At 53.7% G+C, this 23458-nt stretch overlaps 1 protein-coding gene across 3 annotated transcripts; it reads left to right on the forward strand.

Moving 5' to 3' along the window:
• The first annotated feature begins 743 nt into the window (after positions 1-743).
• Positions 744-22773, forward strand: SLC41A1 (solute carrier family 41 member 1). 3 transcript variants are annotated; one of them, XM_082069022.1, is made up of 12 exons: positions 744-2063; positions 2565-2713; positions 3007-3733; positions 9030-9137; positions 13817-13888; positions 13989-14133; positions 14453-14599; positions 15361-15508; positions 16096-16175; positions 17489-17623; positions 19147-19295; positions 20564-22773. In XM_082069022.1, exons 3-12 carry the CDS (start codon positions 3254-3256, stop codon positions 20747-20749), a joined length of 1650 nt encoding a protein of 549 aa, XP_081925148.1. In that variant the 5' UTR covers positions 744-2063; positions 2565-2713; positions 3007-3253; the 3' UTR covers positions 20750-22773. The 3 variants fall into 3 exon arrangements, with proteins under 3 accessions (XP_081925148.1, XP_081925146.1, XP_081925147.1); XM_082069020.1 differs by having other exon boundaries at positions 2565-3733; XM_082069021.1 differs by having other exon boundaries at positions 744-2057; positions 2565-3733.
• The last annotated feature ends 685 nt before the right edge of the window (positions 22774-23458 follow it).

Genomic DNA, 23458 nt, shown 5'->3' on the forward strand with positions numbered 1-23458 from the left:
GGGAGATGCTCCACTCCCTGCAGCATCTTGGTGGCTGCGCTGGACTCTCTCCAGCAGTTCCCTGTCCTGCTGGAACTGAGGGGCCACAACTGGACACAAGATTCCAGGTGTGGTCTCCCCAGGGCAGAGCAGAGGGGCAGGAGAACCTCTCTCAAGGTTGGATTCTTCCGTGAAAAGGGGGAAATCATCCCATACCCATCGTAGCCTCCTGAGTGCTTGCCCAGAGCAGGCCAGCTGGGTAGTGCTAAAGCTACGTGGCTGCCGTAAAACACGTGGGCACCACGTTCCACCATCTCATGTATCTCCATGGTAAACTCTTTCCAAGCATTTTGTTGCCTTTGGTACCCGCTGTCCCGCAACTGGAAACCCGTTTCCTGCCCTTTCATCCCCGGCGTTTCTGATCTCTGCGCGGCAGCGTCGCTGGGGGGGATTTTATCTATTTCTGTTTTCTCGGGCAGCTTTTTGTCCCTGCGCTTCCCCTTCCTGAGCGTGCAGCTGGCCGGGCTGCTCATCAACAAGGGCGCGTTTTGGTTGTTTTCAGTAGGGTGGGGGGGGAATGGTTGCTCCAGGGGAGATTTTCCAAGCCAGGAAGGAAAGATGAAGGTGGAAAGCAAGCCTGACAGAGCAGGTTTATTTGGACAAAGGAAAACAGAGGCAAGGGCTGGAGCCAGGATTTGGAGCTCCGTTCCCAGCCTGAGTGTGGACCTGTGCTATGGGTTTACTTAAGGCATCATCTCTGTGTATCTCGAGTTTTCCTTGGTGTCTCTTTCCCAGTGTCGCATCAGGAGGTCCTGAGAATGAGTTAAATGACTGTAAATGCTCATCACCCCTTGAAATACCAGGTTTGAATAGGCTGTGTAGCAGCAGATGGGCACAAAACCCAGCGCTCTGCCAGTTACTGTATCGGTGATACTGCTCATCTCCTCCAGAAACTCCACTTTCTTAAAAGAAACCGATTTGCAAAGGTTTTTGGGCCTGAGAAAGTTAGAAAAGACCTGAGTGGGTTTATCTGAGCTGTCTCCATGCTGCTTTATATAACTAGATATCCTGCTCTGCTTCCAAACCTACAGGTATTTCAGGAAAGGAAGCTCCCGGTGCTCAGTTTTTAATATGAGCAGAAAGAAATTAAGTAGCGTGACCCACATCTTTAGGTGGGGGTCTCGATCACAATGGATCTCCTGCTGCCATTGACCACAACTCCCTTCGCTTCCTTATTTTAAGCAATGAAGTCACCGGCCCCACTTGACTCAGTGTACGGGGTGGGGGGGCAGTTCCTGCGCTGTCACACGCGTGTGTCACATTGTCACCATTGGCTCCAGAGCTGTCTCCAAGGCACGGGGCTGGGGATCACGTCATCGCCCCGGCTAATAACTCACTGCTGAGTGTTTCCTGGGAGGAAAGGAAAGGAAAGGCAGGAAGGAAAAATGACAGCTGGTCACAAGTTCCCGTCGTGCAAAAAAAAAAGAAGAGGAAGTAAAAGCCAAACATGAATCAGAAGAGCTGGTTTCATTCAGGAATTCTACAGGGCAATAGGGCACTGAGCTCTGCGGTTTGTGTGTTTGTGGTGGGTTTGGTGCAAAGATGCAAAGCGAGTACATGACAGTGTTCTGAATATTGGCTGAACTGAACTTCAGCGGAGAAGCCCGCGGGTCTGGCGCAGAGGCCTGAAAGCCAGCATGTACCGCCCGCGCCCTGTCGCTGCTCCTGGGCCCCAAAATGACAGAAAATGCACCCAAGCTGTGCTTAATTAACAAGGCGGATTAAATGATAAACCGCCCCCGCTCGCTGCATGTGGAGCCGGCGCCATGTGACCCGCAAGCCACGCCCCCGCGCCGCCGGAGAGGGGCGTGGCCTCCGCCTCCCCCACCCTGCGTGGGCAGCGCGGCGGAGAGGGGCGGGGCCAAGTGTGACGCCACACACGCCTGACCAATGGGAACGCGGCGCGGCGCGCTGGGCAGGGCCACGATTGGCGGGCGGTGATGTCAGGGAGGTGCGGGGCAACCTGCAGCGGGTCCGGCGCGGCGCGGCGGGCAGAGCGGAGCGGAGCGGCCGCGGCGGTGGCGGTGAGATGCGCGGAGCGCCGGGGGGCGGCGGCACTTGGGGTCCAGGGGCAGCGGTCGGGCCGCGGCAGCCCTTCCCCGGGGCCTCTGGGTCCGCTCCGGAGGGTGGTGGCTTGAGCGGCTACGGGGCTGCGGGCCGCCCGCTCCCCCCGCGCTCGCCCGGTAGCGCTTCCGCGGGGCTCTGCGGCAGCTCCAGCGCTGCGGCATCCGGGGAGCGGGCAGAGCCCCGGGCCGAGCGCCGGCCGCCGGCTCCGTGCGGAGTTTGGCCTCCGGGTGTCCCTGCATTGCGGGTTGGGTCCCTCCCGGTGCTCGCTTTTGGGGCAGAGAGCTGCTTTCCCCCCGGTCCCCTGGCACAGCCCCCGAAGGGCTGTGAAAGGAGGTTTAGAGCCGAGGGGATAGCGCAGCATTCACTGTACGTGCGAGGGAAACGCGCAGATGAATGAGCCGTTATACCGACTGCCACGACACCCAGTAGAATATCCGTTTTCCTCCCACGTATTTCAGGTGAAAGACGAGTTCTCGGAGCGTGCCGTTGGCTGCGAAGCTGTCCAGATGCCAGCTCCCACCCTGCAGCCTGCTCAGCTCGGAGAGTAACCTCGACGGGGAGCCTGCTGTTACTTTAAATAAGAACTCCCTTCACCTCGTGCTGGAAGGTGAGAAATTCTTCTGGAGGAGGGCGGCAGTGACTCTTGGAGCTCACAGGCTGCTTTGGCAGGGAGCACGAAACGGAGCAAATCCCCCCAGGAGCCTTCAGGCTCAAATTCTGCAGAGGGACGGTGCCACTGGAGAAAGCAACCAAGCCCTGGTAGTAGGAAGAGCTTTTCTGGATTGTATCATCTCTAAAAGCCAGTACTTCTCATACCTACTCTTTTCTTCCTCATCCATTCAAGCATCTGTGTTATTCAGTGGTCTTCATCTGTTTTTCTCTTGGGTTACCCCATCACAGCAGGAAAAAGACCTGAAGAAAGATGCGCTAAAGCGCCACACCTCAAAGACAACGACTTTGGCTGCCGAACAGCGTTGGAGAGGAGGAGAACTAGAGTGAATTTGCTGCAGCTCCCAGTCCTTGCGGTGTTCCCTGCTCAGTGCTCGGTGTCCTCCATTCCTGGACTTTGCTTGATGGGGATCTCTGGTGCAGGAGCAGTCTCTGCACTCAAAGGCAGGCGAGCGGGGGTAGGAGAGGTCGCCTCTAGATGCCGGAAAGGCCATTTGTACAAGCTCCTGGCAGAAGATCTCTTCTGGAACAGCTGCTGGCTGTAGGTCCACCAAGCCAAGGGTCAGGAGAGCCGCTCTGCAGCATGTCTTCCAAAGCAGAGCAGAAGGAGACCCACCAGGGCAACGGGGCCGTGCTGCCCATCGTGCCCATGGACTGTCTCACCAGTCCGGACCGGGGACAGCTGGAGCCCCCAGATTTCCAGGGACCTAATGGAAACGGGGTAGAAGTGGTGGTGCTGGAGTCTCATGCCAATGCGAAAGGAGTGCGAGAAGAGGACGCCCTGCTGGAAAACGGCAGCCAGAGCAACGAAAGCGATGACACCAGCACAGACCGAGGTCCCGAGCCAGCCTCGCCACTCAAGGAGACCTCCTTTTCCATCGGGCTGCAGGTCCTCTTTCCGTTCCTGCTGGCAGGCTTTGGGACAGTTGCTGCTGGAATGGTGCTGGACATCGTGCAGGTAGGACTGACGCTTCCCTGGCGTGGCTCTGGGCTTTGAATCCTGCTTATGTAGACCAGGGCTTGATCTCAAGCCAGGAGGGGCTCGAATGGCAAGGCTTGTTCAGCAGATAGCAGCTGCGAGGAGATGAGACCTGATACCTTGAATGCTGTTGGGGGTAAAGGGAGATGGGGGGAGACCTCAGTGGTGTCTGGAGCGGGGGGGAGAGGTTGCGGGCAGCGCTGTGCCGCAGCGCCCGGCTCCGAGGAGGAGGCTGCGGCTGGGACACGTGCGGACAAAGCACCTGCCTGGGGACCAAGACCCCTCCGTGCATTACAGCTTGAAATAAAGCTCCCCTGGTGGTGGCTGGAGACAGCCCAGCTCCCATCACTGATTCCGTGGCTTCTGTGTCCCTTTTCCATCTCCGGTGTTTGCTGTGCTGTTCCAGCGCGCCGGCCGCGTTAACAGAACCACAGAATGTGAGGGGTTGGAAGGGACCTCGAAACTCATCCGGTCCAATCCCCCTATGGAGCAGGAACACCCAGATGAGGTTACACAGGAAGGTGTCCAGGCGGGTTGGAATGTCTGCACAGAAGGAGACTCCACAACCCCCTGGGCAGCCTGGGCCAGGCTCTGCCACCCTCACCGGGAACAAGTTTCTTCTCAAATTTAAGTGGAACCTCTTGTGTTCCAGTTTGAACCCAACGATGCTCCTGACGCGCTGTGTGCGGGACACTGGCGTGGTGGCTCATTCCAGAGCTTGAAGCCCGGCCGAGTGACCCTTGTGCTGCATTTTCACACTGTTGAAGTGGCCAAGAGCGACTGGGCTGAGTCGGTGGTTCCTCCCGAGCCTTAGGAAAGGCCAGACAGGGAGCCGCCTGTTACTCTGGGTGAAAACTGTGTTACCAGACAGGATATGTCATTGGGTCTCTGTGACAAATGTCACGATAAGAACCCAATGGCTGTGTGTCTCACTTCGGTTTTAGGTGATAAATGTGACCGCAGCTCTAGTGCAGGATTTCAGGCAGCAGATCAGCTGCTGTTGTCTCGATGCTCAGCCCAAAACGGTGACCGAGGCACAAAACCCAATCATCTGTGTAGCGGAGGTTTATGAAGCTATTTGGATGGAGGAGGCGGCCCTTTTGGAGCTGCGGTCAACCAAAAATGCTCCGCTTGAAGCTCCTCTGTTTGCTTAAGTGCGATAAACAAGCCCTTTCAGTATTGGCATAGAAAGACTCAAATGCCAGTCACTCGTCGAGCTGTGTGCCCGTAACTCACACGTGTTTTGTATCTGTGGGTGGTCAAGCAAACATTTCTCCCCTTTCTCGTCCCTGATGCAATTTCCCCACATGCCTTTGCGTGCCGGTCATCACCGCGGTCTCACTTGATGCAGCCTCTCGAGATAGCTGTGAAGTGACTCAAAACAGGAAAGGCTGCCTGTGCTGCATTAATCCAGGGGAGATTTACCGGAATAATTTTTCTTAAAGCCGTTTTAAATGCGTTTCCCTTTGCAATGTCTCTGTAAACCCATGTGTGGCTCTTCTGGGAATTTCCCAGAGCCTGTGATTTGAACCCAGCCTAAAGTCCTTCCTGGAGAAGGAGCAGCCCTTCTGGCCGGGGTGAATGCTGTGGCGTGCTGCTGTATTCTACCTTTTATTTTTATGATAGTTAGAAATAAAGCTGCATAGCTCCTCTGTCCCTCAGCGGCTCGGCGTGTGGCTCCACAGCTTGTCCTGCCAGCTCCTCTAACTCCCTTAAGCCTTGCAATTAAATGAGGCATCTAAACGCCTTGGGGTGGAGAAGTGGGATGGGAATGTGCGGTCTGGGGAGCTGATCCTGATAACCGGCTTCCCAGAGCCTCGGAGCCGTGGACGGAAGGACGGGAGCACGTGGAGTGGGCGGCTGGCGCGGCCGCGGTTCGCGATGGACGGAGAGCTCCGTACGCTCAATTTCCTCCGTTTTGGGTGAACGGACTGATCATCCAGCTGTTAATTGGTCACCCCACTGTGAAAACAAGCAGCCTTGGCCTTTGGCCGTGCTGTCCTGTTAATGCGTCCTGATGGATTTGCTTCTTGGAAGGAGAATTTGCCTCTGCTCCCATGGAGATCGGCGAGACCTTTGCGCCAGGCGATGTGTCCAGCAGCCGACTATTGGCACAGTCCCCTCTCCCAGCAGAGCCCCAGTTGTTGTTTTCCAGATTTGTCAGCTCCCTGGCGGTTCTTTGGATGGGATGGATGGTGTTTTGTGTGGAGGAGGGATTCTGCTCGTTTCTCGACAGCACCCCGGGGCGGCTCTGAGCTGTAGCTCTGCTGTCGGGGCCGCTTGTTCCGTGGTGTTTCGGAGGGAGAAGCGAAGCAGCCACACCAAGGCCGTCCCAGCCCCGACCTGCAGCGCATCCCTCCCCTCCGAGCCGCCGTGAGTCACCGTCCGCTGCGATCGGATCGCGCCGTCGCTCATCAGCCTTCAATCACACGCGGTGACTGAGAAGGACAGAGGCTGAGCCGCAGCTGTTACCTGGGAAATGCCTGTTGTGTGCGAGGGCAAAGCTCCCGAAAGGCAGCGAGCCTGGAGGAAACTGCAAAACGCACCTGGGGTTTGGTGTTTCTTCCAGAAGCTCCATCGGGCCGGGGTCTGATCTCTGTCCCAGCTCCGTGGCTCTGGTGTGGGGGTAGATCTGTGTTCAGAGGGACCACAGGCCCGGTGGAAAACCAGCGTATTTCTGTTACAGGGGTAAAGGGGCTTTAACAGCTCGATGTCCTGAACTTCAATTTATATTTCCTCTTTTGTTGCCCTTTTTTGTCTCCCGCAAACACTCTGGTTCTCCCCTTGGACCCCCATCTCTGGGGGGAGCTTTGTTCTCCGCAGGAGCCGGGGAGGCCCCGAGATGTGCTGAATGCCCGTAGGCCAGTGTTGTATAACATCTTATATTAAGAAAGCTGGCAGGACCCCACGGGTCCTGCCCTTTGCAGCGAGCAAGCTGCTGACGTCTGCAGAAACCTCCTTGTTTTCATTCCCTGAAGATGGCTTTTATTTTTCCTTTCTCGGGGAACACCCCTGTCTTGCTCAGGGTTCCAGCTGCTGGCACCGGTTTGCAGCGCAGCCGCCTTTAAAGGTGAATTTACAAAGCCAGGGTTGGGAAAAGGTGAGGGAGCTTGCACGGAGCTGTTGCCTGGTCCTGCCCCCGTGGTCTCTGGAGGCAGAACGAGCCAGGAAACTTTTGCGCAGCAACTTCCAGCCCGTGGACTGAGTAATGCTGACGTTCCTTTCGTGAAGCGATGCTGCTGACACCCAGCGCGTCCCGTGGGGAAGCGGGAGCGCGTTGCTTGCTGATCGAGCCCGAGGTACTAGAGGGAAGCCATGGCGAAGGATTCAGACGGACAACAAGGAGATAAATAATCGTAATGCCTGCCTAAAAATAGACCAAGGAGAGCTGAGCTCGCCTGTTGCTGGATGTGACCTTAAAGGAAGCGCAGGCTGATGTGCCGCTGTGTTGGGTGAAGTGTTTGCGACGGGTTCTGTCTCCTGCCCAGCAGTGAACAGTGAGCTGGGATGTCCCTCTGCTCGCGTTGTCCCTTCCCGAGCACCCGTGTGAAAAGGGCTCCTGAGTCTTGGGGTGGCTGGAGCGGGGGCTGCGGGGACACGGTGGTTTCACAGAATCCTAGAATGTGAGGGGTTGGAAGGGCCCTGGAAAGCTCATCCAGTGCAATCCCCCCATGGAGCAGGAACACCCAGATGAGGTTACACAGGAAGGTGTCCAGGCGGGTTGGAATGTCTGCACAGAAGGAGACTCCACAACCCCCCTGGGCAGCCTGGGCCAGGCTCTGCCACCCTCACCAGGAACAAGTTTCTTCTCAGATTTAAGTGGAACCTCCTGTGTTCCAGTTTGTACCCATTACCCCTTGTCCTGTCACTGGTTGTCACCGAGAAGAGCCTGGCTCCATCCTCATCCTCAGGTGCTGCGGCTGGGAGAGGGATGTTTGTCCCATCAGGACAGTCTGGAAACCGGGGATCCTTGGCACCCGCAGAGCACGGGGAGCTTGTCCTACCAAGCTGGGATTTTATCAACTGCGAAACAGAGGCAAAATGGCCCCAGTTCACCCATCTCCAGCAGCCCTGCGAGCGCCGTTTTCTCCCCAATGGTTTCTCAAGTGAGCGGTGTCGGAAGGAGCCGGCGGGAGCGTGGAATGTGTCGGTGCGCTGCTGCAGGCGAGCAGCACCAAGGCTGGAAAAACAAACAGAAATACCTGAAGTGCTGCCCCACGGGAAGGGATTAGTCATGCAGGTAGAGCAGCTTGTGTTTGCTGTTAGGTGTTGGCCCATAGTTTCTTGCTCTAGGAAGAAATACCTGTCCTGTTGGCTACTGATCCTGGCGGTCTGACGCTGCGGGAGGTGGCGCCTGGTGCAGGTAACGTTTGCACCAAGAAGAGTGCAAGAGCCGTGACTGTCAACACCTTCAGCTTGTGAGAACAGGATTCCAGCCGTGCCCGTGTCCTTTACGGAGTAGGGCAGGGTGTGTAGCGGGGGCTATTTTGGATGCTGCTTGCAAAGCACTCATGAAAATAAGAAGTGGGGCCATGGAAAAGAAGAAACGGGGCCATGATGTTTGTGTAGCTTGCAGGGCTTTATTTTAAAATACGGTTGTGAGTGTTTTGGGGTGGTTTTGTGTTTTCACAGGAGCCAGTTGCTCTCACTTAAGGCTGCTTACCCTGCAATTACTCTTTGTCTTTTTTCCTAAATAACCACAGCTGCCTCTTCTGCCTCATGCCCAAGGGGGCTGACTCGCCTCTGGAGCCAGAGTAATTAGTAAATACCTGAGTAATGAAGGTGCCAGGTGAGGAAGGGAGGGTGGAGGCCATGGGGGCTGTTTTGTGGAGCTGGCAGGGTCAGGAGCACCAATACCCTGCTCTGAAATGGCTTTGTAAGAGACACATGTAGGGAATGGCTCTCAGCCGAGACCAACCAAACTCCAGTACTCGGTTCTGCCAAAAACTGCAAGTATTGGGCAAAGTCTCTTCATCTTTCCCTATTTTGGCCTCTGCGTGCATAAACATTCTGCCAGTGGTTAATCTTCGGGGGATTTTCAACTGGAAGTTGCAGGCTGAGATCTGTTTTTTAAGCTTAGCAGGAACATGTTGTCGCTACTACATGAATGTTAGAAACAGTAAAATTGCTGCCAAATTCAGAGTGTGGCAGCAGAAGGAACCGAGTTGTCTGCTCAGGGCGGTGCTGGGATGCAAAGCAAGTGATAAGTAAGATGCTCAGTCCAAAGCAAAGGTTTCTTTATTCCTTAATGGTCTTGTTTCTTTTAATCTTGCAGCACTGGGACGTCTTCAAATACGTGACCGAGATATTTATCTTAGTACCTGCGTTGCTGGGCCTGAAGGGGAACCTGGAGATGACTCTGGCATCTCGCCTGTCGACAGCTGTGAGTATCCAGGGAGTCGGGAGGGAGTCCCACCGGACCCATCAGGTTTGCAGGTTCAATAGTCCTGAAGCTCTGCTGACAGTTTTCTTCCTCGTCGTGGCTGCTCGTGGGCCTGGAGACACGGTGCGCTTTAATATCTGAGGTGCTTCCATCTGATTTTCTTCACGAGGAAGTTGAGCACAGGCTAAAACAAGCCGGGCTTAGGAGGGCCAGGAGATGAGAATTGTACGGCGAAGGGTAAAACGCAGGGGAGGTTGCAGGGAGAGCTGGAAGGTGGATTGACAGCCTCTTGAGGTTGATGGAGAGGCACGGCTAGGCATTTCTCGTGCTTGAATTCAGTGCGGTCCCCGCGGAACAGTGAGCGCCCTGTGAGGGATGGGGGCAGGCTCTGCTCGCTCCTCAGTGCTGGGTTAGTCCAGCTGTAAATGAGTTGCTTTGTGTTTAAATGTTTCTATAACACAGCAGTCTGTCTCCGAAGCTGAGCGCGGCTGCGGAAAGGCCGACACCCTCTCTAGCACGGACAATAATACTCCATCCTTCTGCAGAACATCTTCTGCTTGAGCGTGACAGCAAGTGACTGCCTGATGTTTCTCTGTTTCCCACAATGGGCGTACACGTAGCTTTGAATCTTAGATCTGCAAGGTGTCAGCTGCCTGCTGCCGAGCTTTTAGCTCCGTGCTGTGAATTGCTGGGAGAAGAGCCCTTGCAGCAAGAGCCTTGGCAGCGCAGGGGAGCTGATGGGCCTGCGGCAGCTGCTCAGAAGGTGCTCGCTGGGATGCAGGGATGGAGAACGCCTGGGCGGTCCAGCAACCATGGCTGGCAGAGCTGCTTCTGAGCATCCGCCTTCCGCACAGCATCACCGTGCTGGTCACTGCAGGAGAAAGGAGAGTGTTGAAAAGGTCTCTGTGTATCCCCAGAAGGATCCACCACCTGCAATTTAGGGCAACAAAGGTGCTGAAGGGAGTGGAGCATCTCCCGTGTGAGGAAAGGCTGAGGGAGCTGGGGCTCTGGAGCTGGACAAGAGGACACTGAGGGGGGACTCGTTCATGGGGATCAAGATGGAAAGGGGGAGTGTCAGGAGGATGGAGCCAGGCTCTTCTCGATGACAACCAGTGATAGGACAAGGGGCAATGGGTGCAAACTGGAACACAAGAGGTTCCACTTAAATGTGAGAAGAAACTTGTTCCCGGTGAGGGTGGCAGAGCCTGGCCCAGGCTGCCCAGGGGGGTTGTGGAGTCTCCTTCTCTGCAGACATTCCAACCCGCCTGGACACCTTCCTGTGTAACCTCATCTGGGTGTTCCTGCTCCATGGAGGGATTGCACTGGATGAGCTTTCCAGGGCCCTTCCAACCCCTGACATTCTGGGATTCTGTGATTCTGTCCGCTCTCCTGGGTCTGCTCTCGTTCCTCCATCCTGAGCAATGAGGTGATGCCGGCTGTGACTCTCTGCTCCTCAGTAGTTTCTTGTTGGCCCCTGAGGTTGTGGGTGTGTTCCTGGATGGCAGCAGAGCCAATGTTCCGAGCTGCTCGTCCAGCCTTTGTCACCTGCAGCCCCTCCTGTCCCCTCCCTCTCACCCGCTGAACCTGCGGCACACGAGTGTCACATTCCGAGAGCCTGCGGTTGTCCCTGGGGAGCGGGAAGGCAAACGGCGTTTCCCTGGTCTGGCCCTTGGCTTGGCCTCCGCTTGCCAGCCCCTGCCTGCCCATTCCTGCCGACCACGGCATTATCAGATCCAGCCCTCGCTCTTCAGTCTCTGAAGGAGCCGAGCACTGAGCTGCCTGGAGAACGGCTGTGCCAGCCTTACGGGGCCAGCGCTGGGCTGGGGCTGTGTCCCTGTGCTGCTGGGGGGGGACAAAGCTGCTGGGAAGCTTCGTGCTGCCCCTGCTCCAGCTGTGCTCCAGCGCCAGGGCTGGCAGGGACACGCCAAGAGGCTGAGCTTTGTTTGCCCCTCCATTCTGGGAAACAAATCCCTTTGTTTTATTCGCTCTCCATTGTTTGGAGCATGTCGGGATCCTCGCTGTCCCGTACACGGGCTGTTCTCCCGCTCGGCCTTGGCCAGCTTGTACTGGCTGGTGTTTCTATGGCCTCCGTTTTCTCCGTCCTCTTCCCTTATGGGGCTGGAATGGGGCAGCACTGGGGCAGCTTGGCAGAGAGACGCTGCTGTGTAGAAAGCCGCAGGAATGCAGAACTGTCCCGTGTTCATCGGTGGCTGCAGCAGGAGCTGGCGCAGCTGGTGTCCTCATAGCTCTGCGTGGTGGGACAGGGTTTATCCCTCTTGGTTTTCCCCCTGCCCTGCTCTTCCATCGGCACAGGGACCCACGGGCAGATTTGCGGGGGGCGCTCCCCCTGGATCGCTGCAGACCATGGGTTTCTAATTAGGGCTGCATTAAGGCACCTCAGAAATTCCTTTCACAATTAAGCAGCCAAACTCTCCCATTAGTTAAAGGATTAAAATCCCGTTGCCAGTGACTACAGCTAGGTTATGTTAATCCCAACCTAATTGCTGTGTGGCTGGAATGTTAAGGTCAGGCTTCATATAGAGCTCAAATCCCTGTGCTGGGTGCGCTCAGTGCTACTCCAGTCAATTTGTTGATTTTTCTCTAGTCTTTCCTCCTTTCCACTAAACCGACTGGAATCAATTCACTCCAGAGACAGACGCGTCTCTGTGCTGGTTGAAATGAGCTGATAGTTCTCTCAAGGGGAGCAGGAGGATTAGTTGATCACCCCAGCAAGGAAACCTGAGAGGCACAAACTGCTGCTGTCTTGTTGAGCACAAGTTTGAGTTTCACCCTGTCAGCCAGTAACTCCAACACGCATTTACCGCTTCGCATCGCTCCCTTACGCTTTCATAGCGACAAACTTGTTTCCTCTTCGTGTTGTGATAGATTGGATATAAGCTTATACCCTCTACCCGTCCATTCTTTCATGACCTAGAAGGTGGTAGGGAAGCGCAGAACCCCTGTGCTCTGCAATAACCAGCAACCTGCAGTGATTCTGCTGGGTTATTCTGTGGGGTTATTTTGGACCGTACGCCAAAGAATTAAAGCAACTTTCCAGCTGTTCTGGTTAGCGTGATCAGCATCTCCCGTGGCGGTGCCGGCTGACCCGTGTGCCGCCGCTTCCCGCTCCTCGGTAGGTCTCCACGTGGCATTAGCCTTGTTTACTCAGCTTTTAACCGAAACAGCTGGTTTTGCTGCCAACTTTCCCCACCATGCTGCCCTGGCCTTGGTCCGTACGGAGCGGGGCGCACGGGGAGCTGACCCGGGAGCCCGTGCACCCCGTTTCCCTCCCGAGGGGCAGCGTGACCCAGCTGGGCCTGAGCCAGGCTGGGCTCAGCCACCAGTGGGGTGAATACAGCGGGTGAATGAGCAGGGGTGCGTGACTCCGCCGCGCGGGGACAAAGTGCATCTCGTGGCTTTTGCAAGGTTTTCATCAGACGGTCCGTTGATGTCGGTTCCTCTTTGCGCTCCCTTCAAAACCCCTTCTGTAGCGGGTCTGGTTCGTAGGAGAATGTCGGCCTGTTCATGGGGCTGGGAAGGAGAAGGTGCTGAAGCTAAAACTGGCACCGGCTTCGGTGTTCTGGAGTGCAAGACCGGAGTAACTTGCCAGAGGTGCTTTAGTTCCCTGAGGTGTAAGGCCTGAGTGATGGTCACAGAGTGGCTGACACTGGAAGCTGTGCTGCCGTCAGAGACCTGGACAGGCTGGAGAGCTGGGCACAGAGAAATTTAATTAAATGTAACAAGGGCAAGTGTAGAGTCTTGTATCTGGGCAGGAACAACCCCAGGGTCCAGTATAAGTTGGGGAATGACCTATTAGAGAGCAGCGTAGGGGAAAGGGACCTGGGGGTCCTGGGGACAGCAGGGTGACCATGAGCCAGCACTGGGCCCTTGTGGCCAGGAAGCCAATGGGACCTGGGGTGGGTTAGAAGGGGGTGGTCAGTAGGTCAGAGAGGTTCTCCTGCCCCTCTGCTCTGCCCTGGGGAGACCACACCTGGAATCTTGTGTCCAGTTGTGGCCTCTCAGTTCCAGCAGGACAGGGAACTGCTGCAGAGAGTCCAGCGCAGCCACCAAGATGCTGGAGGGAGTGGAGCATCTCCCGTGTGAGGAAAGGCTGAGGGAGCTGGGGCTCTGGAGCTGGACAAGAGGACACTGAGGGGGGACTCATTCATGTTTACAGATATCTAACGGGTGAGTGTCAGGAGGATGGAGCCAGGCTCTTCTCGGTGACAACCAGTGACAGGACAAGGGGCAATGGGTGCAAACTGGAACACAGGAGGTTCCACTTAAATCTGAGAAGAAACTTGTTCCCGGTGAGGGTGGCAGAGCCTGGCCCAGGCTGCCCAGGGGGGTTGTGGAGTCTCCTTCTGTGCAGACATTCCAACCCGCCTGGACACCTTCCTGTGTAACCTCATCTGGGTGTTCCTGCTCCATGGGGGGATTGCACTGGATGAGCTTTCCAGGGCCCTTCCAACCCCTGACACTCTGGGGTTCTGTTACCGCAGAGCTGTGCCCCAGCTGGACACACAGACACACCTTTTCTACTGAATTGCTTTCCTCTAAGAGCTAAGGATTTGAGGTCATTACTCTTTCCTACTCCTGGTACAAACTTGCAGGAGTTTGACTGTCAGCAAGTGCAAAACACTATCAGTTTTTAATGACGATGTGGTGTCCTCTTGCAGGCTAATATTGGCCAAATGGATACACCCAAAGACCTCTGGAGGATGATAACGGGGAACATGGCTCTGATACAGGTAAGGAAATGTGAAAGAAATGTTGGTAGTTGGTGCAAGCCCAACTGTGACAAGTGACCATTTTGCTCTCTCTTGGTAACCAACTGGTTTTTATTTTCAGGTTCAGGCTACTGTGGTTGGCTTCCTGGCCGCAATCACAGCTGTGGTATTCGGTTGGATCTCGAACGGGCACTTCAACGTTGTCCATGCTATCCTGCTTTGTGCCAGCAGTGTGGCTACTGCGTTCATCGCTTCCCTTGTTCTGGGTGAGAAACAGACCCTGCGCACCCTCCAGGCCTCAAGTTGCACCAGGAGAGGTTTAGCTTGGATATTAGGAGAAAATTCTTGCCCAAAGGGCTGTGGGGCATTGGAACAGGTTGCCCACGGCAGTGCTGGAGTCACCATCCCTGGAGGGGTTTAAAAGGTGTTTAGATGAGGTTCTTGGGGACATGTGTTAGCGCTAGAGTTGGGTTATGGTTGGACTCGATGATCCTGAGGGGCTCTTCCAACTGAAATGATCCAATGATTCTTCCTGAAGTTCTGGGCTCCCCTTGGCCTCATCCTGTTTTCCTCCTCTTTTTGTAGGCTTGATTATGATCGGGGTCATCGTCGGATCCAGGAAGATGGGGATCAACCCCGATAACGTCTCCACGCCAATCGCTGCCAGCCTGGGGGATCTCGTCACCCTGGCTCTGCTTTCAGGAATCAGCTGGGGCTTGTACAACGAGATGGGTGAGGAGCAACAAGAGGCCTTTGTCTCTGCCTGGTCCTTCCACGTGCTGCTGCGTCCCCCTCTCATTTCACCCTCTTCCTTTACCCGTCCTGTTCTGGGGTGTATAGGATGCCCGGCCTGGAAGCTTCCTCAGTTAGTGTGACCTAGTCAGAACTGATAAGGGGAGCAAACGGACCTTCTTACTGCCTTGTAGCTGCAGACAGTCTTGTCAGTGATCCACATGCTTCCTTCTCACCAGGTAAAGTGACAAGGGGGAGATTGTCTCCCTTCCAAGTGCCAGGGGCTTGACTGTGGCTAAAGCAGCGGGAAAAGGCAGCTGTGGATTTAACCGTTGGTGCTGTCAGCACCAGCTGGGGATGCTGAGGGCAGAGCTGCAGCTGTAGGGCTCTGGATTTCCTCCTCCTCCCCTCCACCTTCCTTCCCGGCAGCCGGGACGCGGGGACGTGACTCAGCCAGGTTCAGCCAAAGGTGAAGCAGCACTGGGAGGTCTTGCCCAAGAGCGGGAAGTGGGAATGAGCAGTTAGAAACTGAAGAGATCTCACTTGGATCTGTCGATAAAGCTTTTGTGAGTACACCAAGAGAAGGAAATGCTGTGTCCTGCAGATTTGAGGGTGGCCCGCTCTGGTTTGCTGGAGTTTCTGGCTCCGGAGGGTGACAGCAGTGTGCAGACAGGTTTGATGAGCTCAGGTGACATAGCACCTCACCTCCCCGCAGCGGGAACGTGTCCTTTATCTCTTGTTTCTGCTTATTTCCCCCTCAGACATCAAAACCTACGTGAATCCTTTGGTGTGCGTCTGCTTCGCAGCTGTGCTGCCCATCTGGGTCGTCATCACCAAGAGGAACGAAGCGACCCGGGAGGTGCTGTACTCTGGCTGGCACCCGGTCGTTATGGCCATGGGAATTAGCAGGTAGGGAGGCACGGGGGAATTCAATCCCTCTTCCCCAAACACAGACACACAACAAACCCTTTCCCCCAGCCCTTTCAACCTCTTAGCCCTTGGGAGATTCTGGAACAACACAGGACCAAACGTCGGCTTCCACAGTCCCAGACTGCCAGTAAATGGGGGGTTATTTTGTGTTTTCTATGTCCTGAGGCACAGGAGTGATTAAGCACCTGCCTGCTGGAGTCCAGCAAAGTCCCAGCTGCTGCACAGGGAGATTCTGGCTTGGCCGTGGAGTGAACACAGATCCTGTTTAGCAGTGTTCTGCACAGGAGCCCTCTCTGCCCTCCGAAGGGCAGGATTGCTTTTGATTACTGCGTTGCCGCAAACCATACCTTAGGGGATTTAGTCTTTGATGTTTTTTGGCAGCGATGAGAACAGACCCTGCTAAAGCTGTCTTCTGCTATCACATGTTGAGGCTTGAAATCACGTGCAACAACCATAGGTGTGTGCCAATAGGTGTCTGTGTCACCCTCGGGTGCACATGCTGCAGCAGAGGGAACCCCCAGTGCTCTGAGCTTTCAGCACTGACCTCTTCAATCTTCCTTCTGCAGTATCGGGGGCTTAATTTTGGACAAAATGGTCACGAATCCAAATTTTGCTGGGATGGCCGTCTTCACGCCAGTTATTAACGGTGAGTTCCTTTCCGCTCTGGCTTTGCAGCTCTTGGAGACTCTTGGCAGAGGGTGAAGTCGCCCTGTGTGCCTATTTTGGGCAGATTAAAGAGAATAATTAATTTCCTTTGGATTGGGTGGTTAGACCCAAGCTTTCCACAGCGTGGCCCGGGAGGCCGTTGTCTAAACGACACGTTTTCCAGGGACCCAACAAAAACTCTTCATTTCCTGATTCCTCCTGGCTGGTGAGACACCCCCATCTTCCAAAATATGTGCCTTGTGCCACCTGGTGACATAAAGATTTGGATTTGCAACTCAAGACTCAGGAAATATAAAGCTTTGTCCTCCCTTTTGCCTAGTGAACCAAGGAAACTCTTATATTCATTACTTTTTGCAATAACAGAGCTAATTCTGCGCCAGTGCATCCTGCACTAGTGGGTTCCACAGTTGCATTGTGCTTCATGCAATAATAATAGATATATTCTGTATAAAAACTATAGATATTTTCTGTATAAAAACTATAGATATATTCTATATAAAAACTATAGATATTTTCTGTATAAAAACTATAGATATATTCTATCTAGATATATTCTATATAAAAACTATAGATATGTTCTGTATAAAAACTATAGATATATTCTATCTAGATATATTCTCTATAAAAACTATAGATATGTTCCGTATAAAAACTATAGATACATTCTATCTAGATATATTCTCTATAAAAACTATAGATATGTTCCGTATAAAAACTATAGATACATTCTATCTAGATATATTCTCTATAAAAACTATAGATATGTTCCGTATAAAAACTATAGATACATTCTATCTAGATATATTCTCTATAAAAACTATAGATATGTTCCGTATAAAAACTATAGATACATTCTATCTAGATATATTCTCTATAAAAACTATAGATATGTTCCGTATAAAAACTATAGATACATTCTATCTAGATATATTCTCTATAAAAACTATAGATATGTTCCGTATAAAAACTATAGATACATTCTATCTGGATATATTCTGTATAATAGAAATAACTTCCTGTGTCTGTTTTGGTGGCTGACTTGTCATTTTTCAGTTTCACACATTTCTTCCCGTCAAAGCGGCAGTAATGGAACCGCATCTGTTTTACTAAGGGGAAGCTGTAGAACACTGTGCTTTGTCTCAGCTCTTTACATCCTGCAAAAGTGGAATTCGGGTCAAAAATAGACTGTCCCACATTATTCCGGCAGCTGGCAGCTCCAGATCCGCCGGCTGTTGGAAACGGCTCTTTGGAGAGTTGGAGGCGTCATTTTCCTGCTTCTCTCCGTATCTGCAGGTGTGGGTGGCAACCTGGTGGCGGTGCAGGCGAGTCGCATCTCCACGTACCTGCACATGAGCGGGATGCCTGGAGAGAGCTCCGAAACAGCCCCTCGCAAGTGCCCCAGCCCTTGCAGCACCTTCTTCGGCTCAGGTATCTAAGCTGGGTGTTGAAATATTAGCGTATTGACTCGTGCCAGCGGCATTTGCTGGTTCAGCTTGTCCATGGCTGGTTAAACTTGTCGGTGGCAGCGCTGGCGTGGGAAATGGTGGCTGATTCTGCTCCGAGCTGCGAGCTCACGGTGCGGCCCGTCCTCTGGTCTGCTCTGCCCTCTAGAGACGCTCAGACCTTTTGCAAAGCTGCCGTGCGGGAGGACGCAGCCCTCAAGTCCCATGTCCTGACTGTGTATACTGTAGATCCTCTACTCTCTCCACCTTTTCAAAACACGTGAGAGCCACCTTGGGGCTGCTGGAGCGTTGCAGCTCTGCTGGGCTTACAGAGCTGCAGAAAGCTTTGCATTTCTGGAAAGCTTTGCAGCTAGAGAAAGCATCGCAGCTGCAGAAAGCATCTCACTTCTGGAGGCTTCCTGGCAGCTCAGTTATTTGTGACAGTCGTGGGGGTGGTCAGTAGGTCAGAGAGGTTCTCCTGCCCCTCTACTCTGCCCTGGTGAGACCCCATCTGGAATATTGTGTCCAGTTCTGGGCCCCTCAGTTCCAGCAGGACAGGGAACTGCTGGAGAGAGTCCAGCGTAGGGCAACAAAGATGCTGAAGGGAGTGGAGCATCTCCCTTATGAAGAAAGGCTGAGGGAGCTGGGGCTCTTTAGTTTGGAGGAGACTGAGGGGTGACCTTATTAATGCTTATAAATATTTAAAGGGTGAGTGCCACGAGGACGGAGCCAGGCTCTTCTCGGTGGCAAACAATGATAGGACAAGGGGTAATGGGATCAAGCTGGAACACGAGGTTCCACTTAAATTTGAGAAGAAACTTGTTCCCGGTGAGGGTGGCAGAGCCTGGCCCAGGCTGCCCAGGGGGTTGTGGAGTCTCCTTCTCTGCAGACATTCCAACCCGCCTGGACACCTTCCTGTGTAACCTCATCTGGGTGTTCCTGCTCCATGGGGGGATTGCACTGGATGAGCTTTTGAGGTCCCTTCCAATCCCAAACATACTGTGATACTGTGGCAGAGCACAGCCCAAACGTGCCCTTCAGCACAGAGATCATTAGTGTCCAGGCTTCTAAAGAGGCTGCAGCCTTTGGGCCAAGGGTGTCCCCGAAGAGCGGCGAGAGGTCTCTGATGTGGTGGCCTGTTGGAAAGCAGCTCGCCCGCCAAGGAGCAGACAGAGCTCTGAGGAAATTCGGTGTTGACAGGGAATTCTTAGCTCTGCGCTGTCAGATGTGAGACACGAGTCCTTCTGGCAGCTGGAACAGCTTTTGCTCCGGAGACAGAACTAAACTTTCCTACCAAGCTGGTGCAAGGAGTCTTTGGGCATCCTGACAGCTGGGGCACCATTCAGGGCATTGAACCAGCCTAAACCTGCTGCGAGGATGAGGGTCCGATGTGCTGGTCCCTGCTTGTGCTTTAACCGCCGTTGTGCCGCCTTCTCCCCCGGGGAAGCTGCAGAGTCCTGTGTGTTCGAGTCCACCTGAAGCCTGAGCTCTGTCTGGGTTTCCTTGCAGATGTGAATTCTCGCTCCGCTCGCGTGCTCTTGCTTCTGGTGGTGCCTGGGCACTTGATCTTCCTTTACACCATCAGCTCCTTGCAAGGCGGCCACACGACGCTCACCCTGATTTTCATAGTTTTCTACATGATGGCTGCGCTTCTCCAGGTAAGTGGGAGCCCTGCCGGGGGCTGGGGACCCTCCGGGATGAGGGGACACTGCGGTGTCACCTGCACTGGGGACCTGTCCAGCCAGTTCAGTTGTAGATACACCGCTTGAGGGTGCAGCGATACAGCCTGTCGCTAGGCAAGAGATTTGTGCGCTAGGGAGAGTTACGCCAAGTAGATTGTATTTGTCAAATGAGCTGGTATCAAACTGAATAAATCCTCCGTCTTTGATACCTGTACACACCGTTTTTCTTACCTGCCGTTCTTGACAAGTTTTGAAACTTTAAGTCGCTCTGATAGCAGAAGTGTTTACCTCTCGTGTCTTCATCTGTCATATAAAAGGCGCTTTAGCAATTTTAAAACTGCTGCTGAAGGAAAGGGGCTGGGGGATTTGCAGGGCCCCTGTGGCTCGTGTGGTCTGTCCTGCCCTGCTCTGCGCCGTGGGGCTCCTGATTTAAGCCCAGCTGTGCTGCCCCCTCCGCTTGGGCCTGGTTTCAGCGTCCCCTAAGCCCGACAACCGAAGGCAGCGTGAGGAAATGAGTCAGAGCATCCATCAGGGGCCGGAGCAGCGAGCTGTCAGCCAGGGGCTAAATTTAGGTTGTGAACTGGTGCTTGGGTGCTTGGAATGGGGCGAAGAGAGAGCACCGGAGGGACCACCCTGTACTGGCCGCTGCGTCCCAGGCTCCGCTGCGTCCCGGGCTCTGCTGTGTCCCCTCCCGGCCCCGGGGACACCAGGGCTGTTAGCAACAGGCCTATGGGCTCTTCACATCCTTGTCCCAGACCTAAGGCTTGAGACACCCCGTGTGGCTTTCTTGTCTTCAGATATTAACACGAGCCTCTCGCTGCACTGAAGTGGATGGGGAGAACATCGCCCTGGTGGTTTCAGCTGCTGGGCAGTTGCTCTTTTATTTCTGGAAGCCGGACCCTGCTGTCCCTTCCCAAGCATCTTGCGTGCTTCCAGCTCCCCTCTTTGCCCTGTATCTCTTCAAGCTTGTTCTGTTTAGATCTAAAAACTGAGATGTAAAATTTACACCGAATTTTTCTAAGCCTAAATTTGGTGGTTACGTGTGAAGCTAAAGAAGGATCGAGCAGAGACTGTTAAGGATTTGGGTGCCCAGGGGCCCTCTGAAACTCCCCAAATTCCTCTTGGTGCTGTTTTTGTTGCTTGGGGGAGCGGTGGCCCTGACCAACCCCCAGCTCTGTCCTTAGGCTGAGCTTGCAGAGCTCAGGATTTGTGGCTGATGCAGCTCTTTCCTTCCCACCTCCCAGGTTGTCATCCTGCTGTACGTTGCCGACTGGATGGTGCACTGGATCTGGAGCAGGGACCTCGACCCTGACAACTACTGCATCCCGTACTTGACAGCGCTGGGGGACCTGTTTGGAACGGGTCTTCTCGCTTTCAGCTTTTACATCCTCTGGCACATCGGTGACCGGGACTCCGATGTGGGCGACTAGCTTATCACGGCTCTCCTCGTCCTCTTGTTCTGTTGTCAGTGTTTCATTTCCCCCACCCTTGCTCTCCCTGGCTTCCTCCCCCCGACCCTGTCTCTCTTGAGACTTCATCTTTGATACTGGATTCTCATTATTTTCAATGGGAACTTTATGTGGTTTATATTTCAAGCCAAGTTTGTACAGGAAGTAAATCTAGTTTTAGGAAGGACAAAAAAAAACAAATTATAAGTGTAACAAGACAATCACCAAGTGCAATTCCATAGTAGTTGGGTTTGAACCGAGGTTACAGTGAAGATGCTGATCAGTCAGATGGCACAGGGAGCTTGTCCCGGTCACTACAGCTGCTTTTTTCGCTTCATAAGCGTTTTAAATACTGGAGTTAAGGTTCAGGTTTATTTTAGCGAACAGGCACCTTCTAGCACCCCTCAAGGATGAGAGTGTGGGGTGCCTGCTGTCTCCTCAGCTCTTGTATTTGCTCTTGGAATCACAGAATCCCAGAATGTCAGGGGTTGGAAAGGCACTGGAAAGCTCATCCAGTGCAATCCCCCCATGGAGCAGGAACACCCAGATGAGGTTACAAAGCTCCAAAGCACACGAGAGGGATCAGCAAAGATGGGTCCTCTGTGCCAAAACCCCTGTTTCCGTGTGTGCACAGGGACAGCGGGTGAGCTCGGGGTCTCATAGAGTGTCCTGAGCTGGAAGGGACCCAGAGTTCAACTCCTGTCCCTGCACAGGGCAACCCCAAAACTCACACCATGTGTCTGAGGACGTTGGCCAATTGATTCTTAATGTTGACAGGCTTGGGGCTGTGACACCTCCCTGGGGATCTTGTTCAGTGCTGGCCAGAACTAGCTGAGCTCTACAAAGCCCTGCGCAAGTGCAGACAGGTTTGATTTTTAGGGCAGGAGTGATTTGTTAGAACAGCTCCTGCCTCCCCCTGGAAAACAAAGCTAAGGCACCTGTCCAAGTCAAGATCAAAGTTTGGAATCAAGCATTGTCCCAACCCAGAGGTTGGCTTGCAGAGCTGGTCCTTATCCGGAGACAAGCGTGTTGGAAAGGAAGGTCAGGATTAGCGAGTGGGCAACCAGTTCTGGAAAGCCGCAGAGCAGACGTGTCCAAACCAACGGGCGCTTGGGCTCTTGCTGTCTCAGGACCTCTCTGAAGCTGCAGAACAATCTCCCTGCTCGTGTGGGTGTCTGAGCTCTGCTGCCTCAGTCATGTTCGGGAGGCAGAGCGGGGATCTCGCCCTCGTTTCTTGCTCAGACCCTCAGAAGAGCAGGTGACCTATTTTTGAGACTGTTTTCCCCTTTCTCCCTCACTAACGTTAACGTTCGGCCTCGCTTTCCCCTTCCCCACCTCTGAATCTCATGCCCTCCACCCCGCTGACGTGACTCGGCTTGTTTGGCCAAAACTGTTCAAAAAACCCCCAAAAATAAAGCAACAACCCAACCCTCAGCCCATCCTGTACCCAGGTCTCTGCCTGGGGACTTCTGGGGTATTTTCTGCTGCTCACCTCATTTCTCTGCCTAACGTTGAGGAACAGATCTGAGACTTCCTCCCATTAACACTTAAGCTTTTAAACATATATATGTATATAAATACATGAGAAACTCTCCTGGTCTTTTAGGTGTCACATCACTATTTAGTTCCCCAAGGAAAGATTCCCCAGATGAAGAATCTGCCGCTCAGTCTCCTGTAAAATGAGGAGGCCAGAGGTGCCGAGAGCTGTCGCTGCTGGGCTGGGGGTGTCCAGATGTTCGTATACGGTCTGAGGTGTGTGGGGAACAGGTCAGGGAAGACTCTGATTTAAAATTGAAGAATATCGATGGTCAGAAACTTTTCCCACCAGTTGCACTCAAATGCATGCCTACTCTACAGCTGACTGCAAATGAAAAATACTGGTTTACTCTTTTTATTAAAGGAAGAAGACGGTCTTAATTATTTATAGCTCCTATAACTGAATTGACAGATGTCAACTTAACTGATAAATTATATTTGGTTAAATAAAGATGAACTTTATTTATGTGGCCTGTGGTGTTTTTCCTTCTTGCTCCTCTGCTTGGTTAAAGGTGTCTCTCGCATCTTTGCAGTTTATTTTGTCTTACTAAATATCAGGGGGCAGGATGGGTCATTTGCCATCTTGGGGTGGAGGGAAAGGGTTGTGTTTTCCTTTTCTGTTTGGAGGAAAGAGTGATGGGAGAAGCTACTGATGCGTGTTGGGAAGAGAAACGTCTTGGCATCAACTTGACCTTGAAGGAATCCCAGCAGCTGGGTAGCGCTGCATTAAAAGTATGTACATGTGTGTATATGTTGTGGATTCTCCTTCTTTGTTTTCTTATTGCAAAGGGGAAGGGTCTGGGGGTGCAGAGGCTGACGGTGCATGGGGCAGGATCCAGGGGTGCAGGGTTGCAGAGAACAGGGTCCAGGGGTGCATGGGTGCATGGGCCAGGGTCTAGGGGTGCAGAGCCTGGCAGTGCAGGGGTGCATGGGTAGGGTCTGGGGGTGCATTGGTGTTTGGGGCAGGGTCTGGGGGTGCAGGGGTGCATGGGGCAGGATCCAGGGGTGCAGCGTTGCAGAGAACAGGGTGCAGTGGTGCATGGGCCAGGGTCTACGGGTGCATGGGCCAGAGCTGGGGGGTGGTTGGGGCAGGGTCTGAGGGGGCAGAGGGCAGGATCTGGGGGTGCACTGGTGCTTGGAGCAAGGTTTTGGGGT

The sequence above is a fragment of the Streptopelia decaocto genome (genome assembly GCF_964273445.1).
Source record: "Streptopelia decaocto genome assembly, chromosome: 19".
Taxonomy (NCBI): Eukaryota; Metazoa; Chordata; class Aves; order Columbiformes; family Columbidae; genus Streptopelia; species Streptopelia decaocto.

What these genes read in the sequence shown, in the direction of transcription:
- SLC41A1 (XM_082069020.1), top strand. Translation starts at nt 3,254, where the DNA reads ATGCCGGAAAGGCCATTTGTACAAGCTCCTGGCAGAAGATCTCTTCTG. An exon ending in GGGCTTGTACAACGAGATGG is followed by an intron (nt 14,600 to 15,360) that starts GTGAGGAGCAAC and finishes TTTCCCCCTCAG; the next exon opens with ACATCAAAACCTACGTGAAT. An exon ending in CTTCACGCCAGTTATTAACG is followed by an intron (nt 16,176 to 17,488) that starts GTGAGTTCCTTT and finishes CCGTATCTGCAG; the next exon opens with GTGTGGGTGGCAACCTGGTG.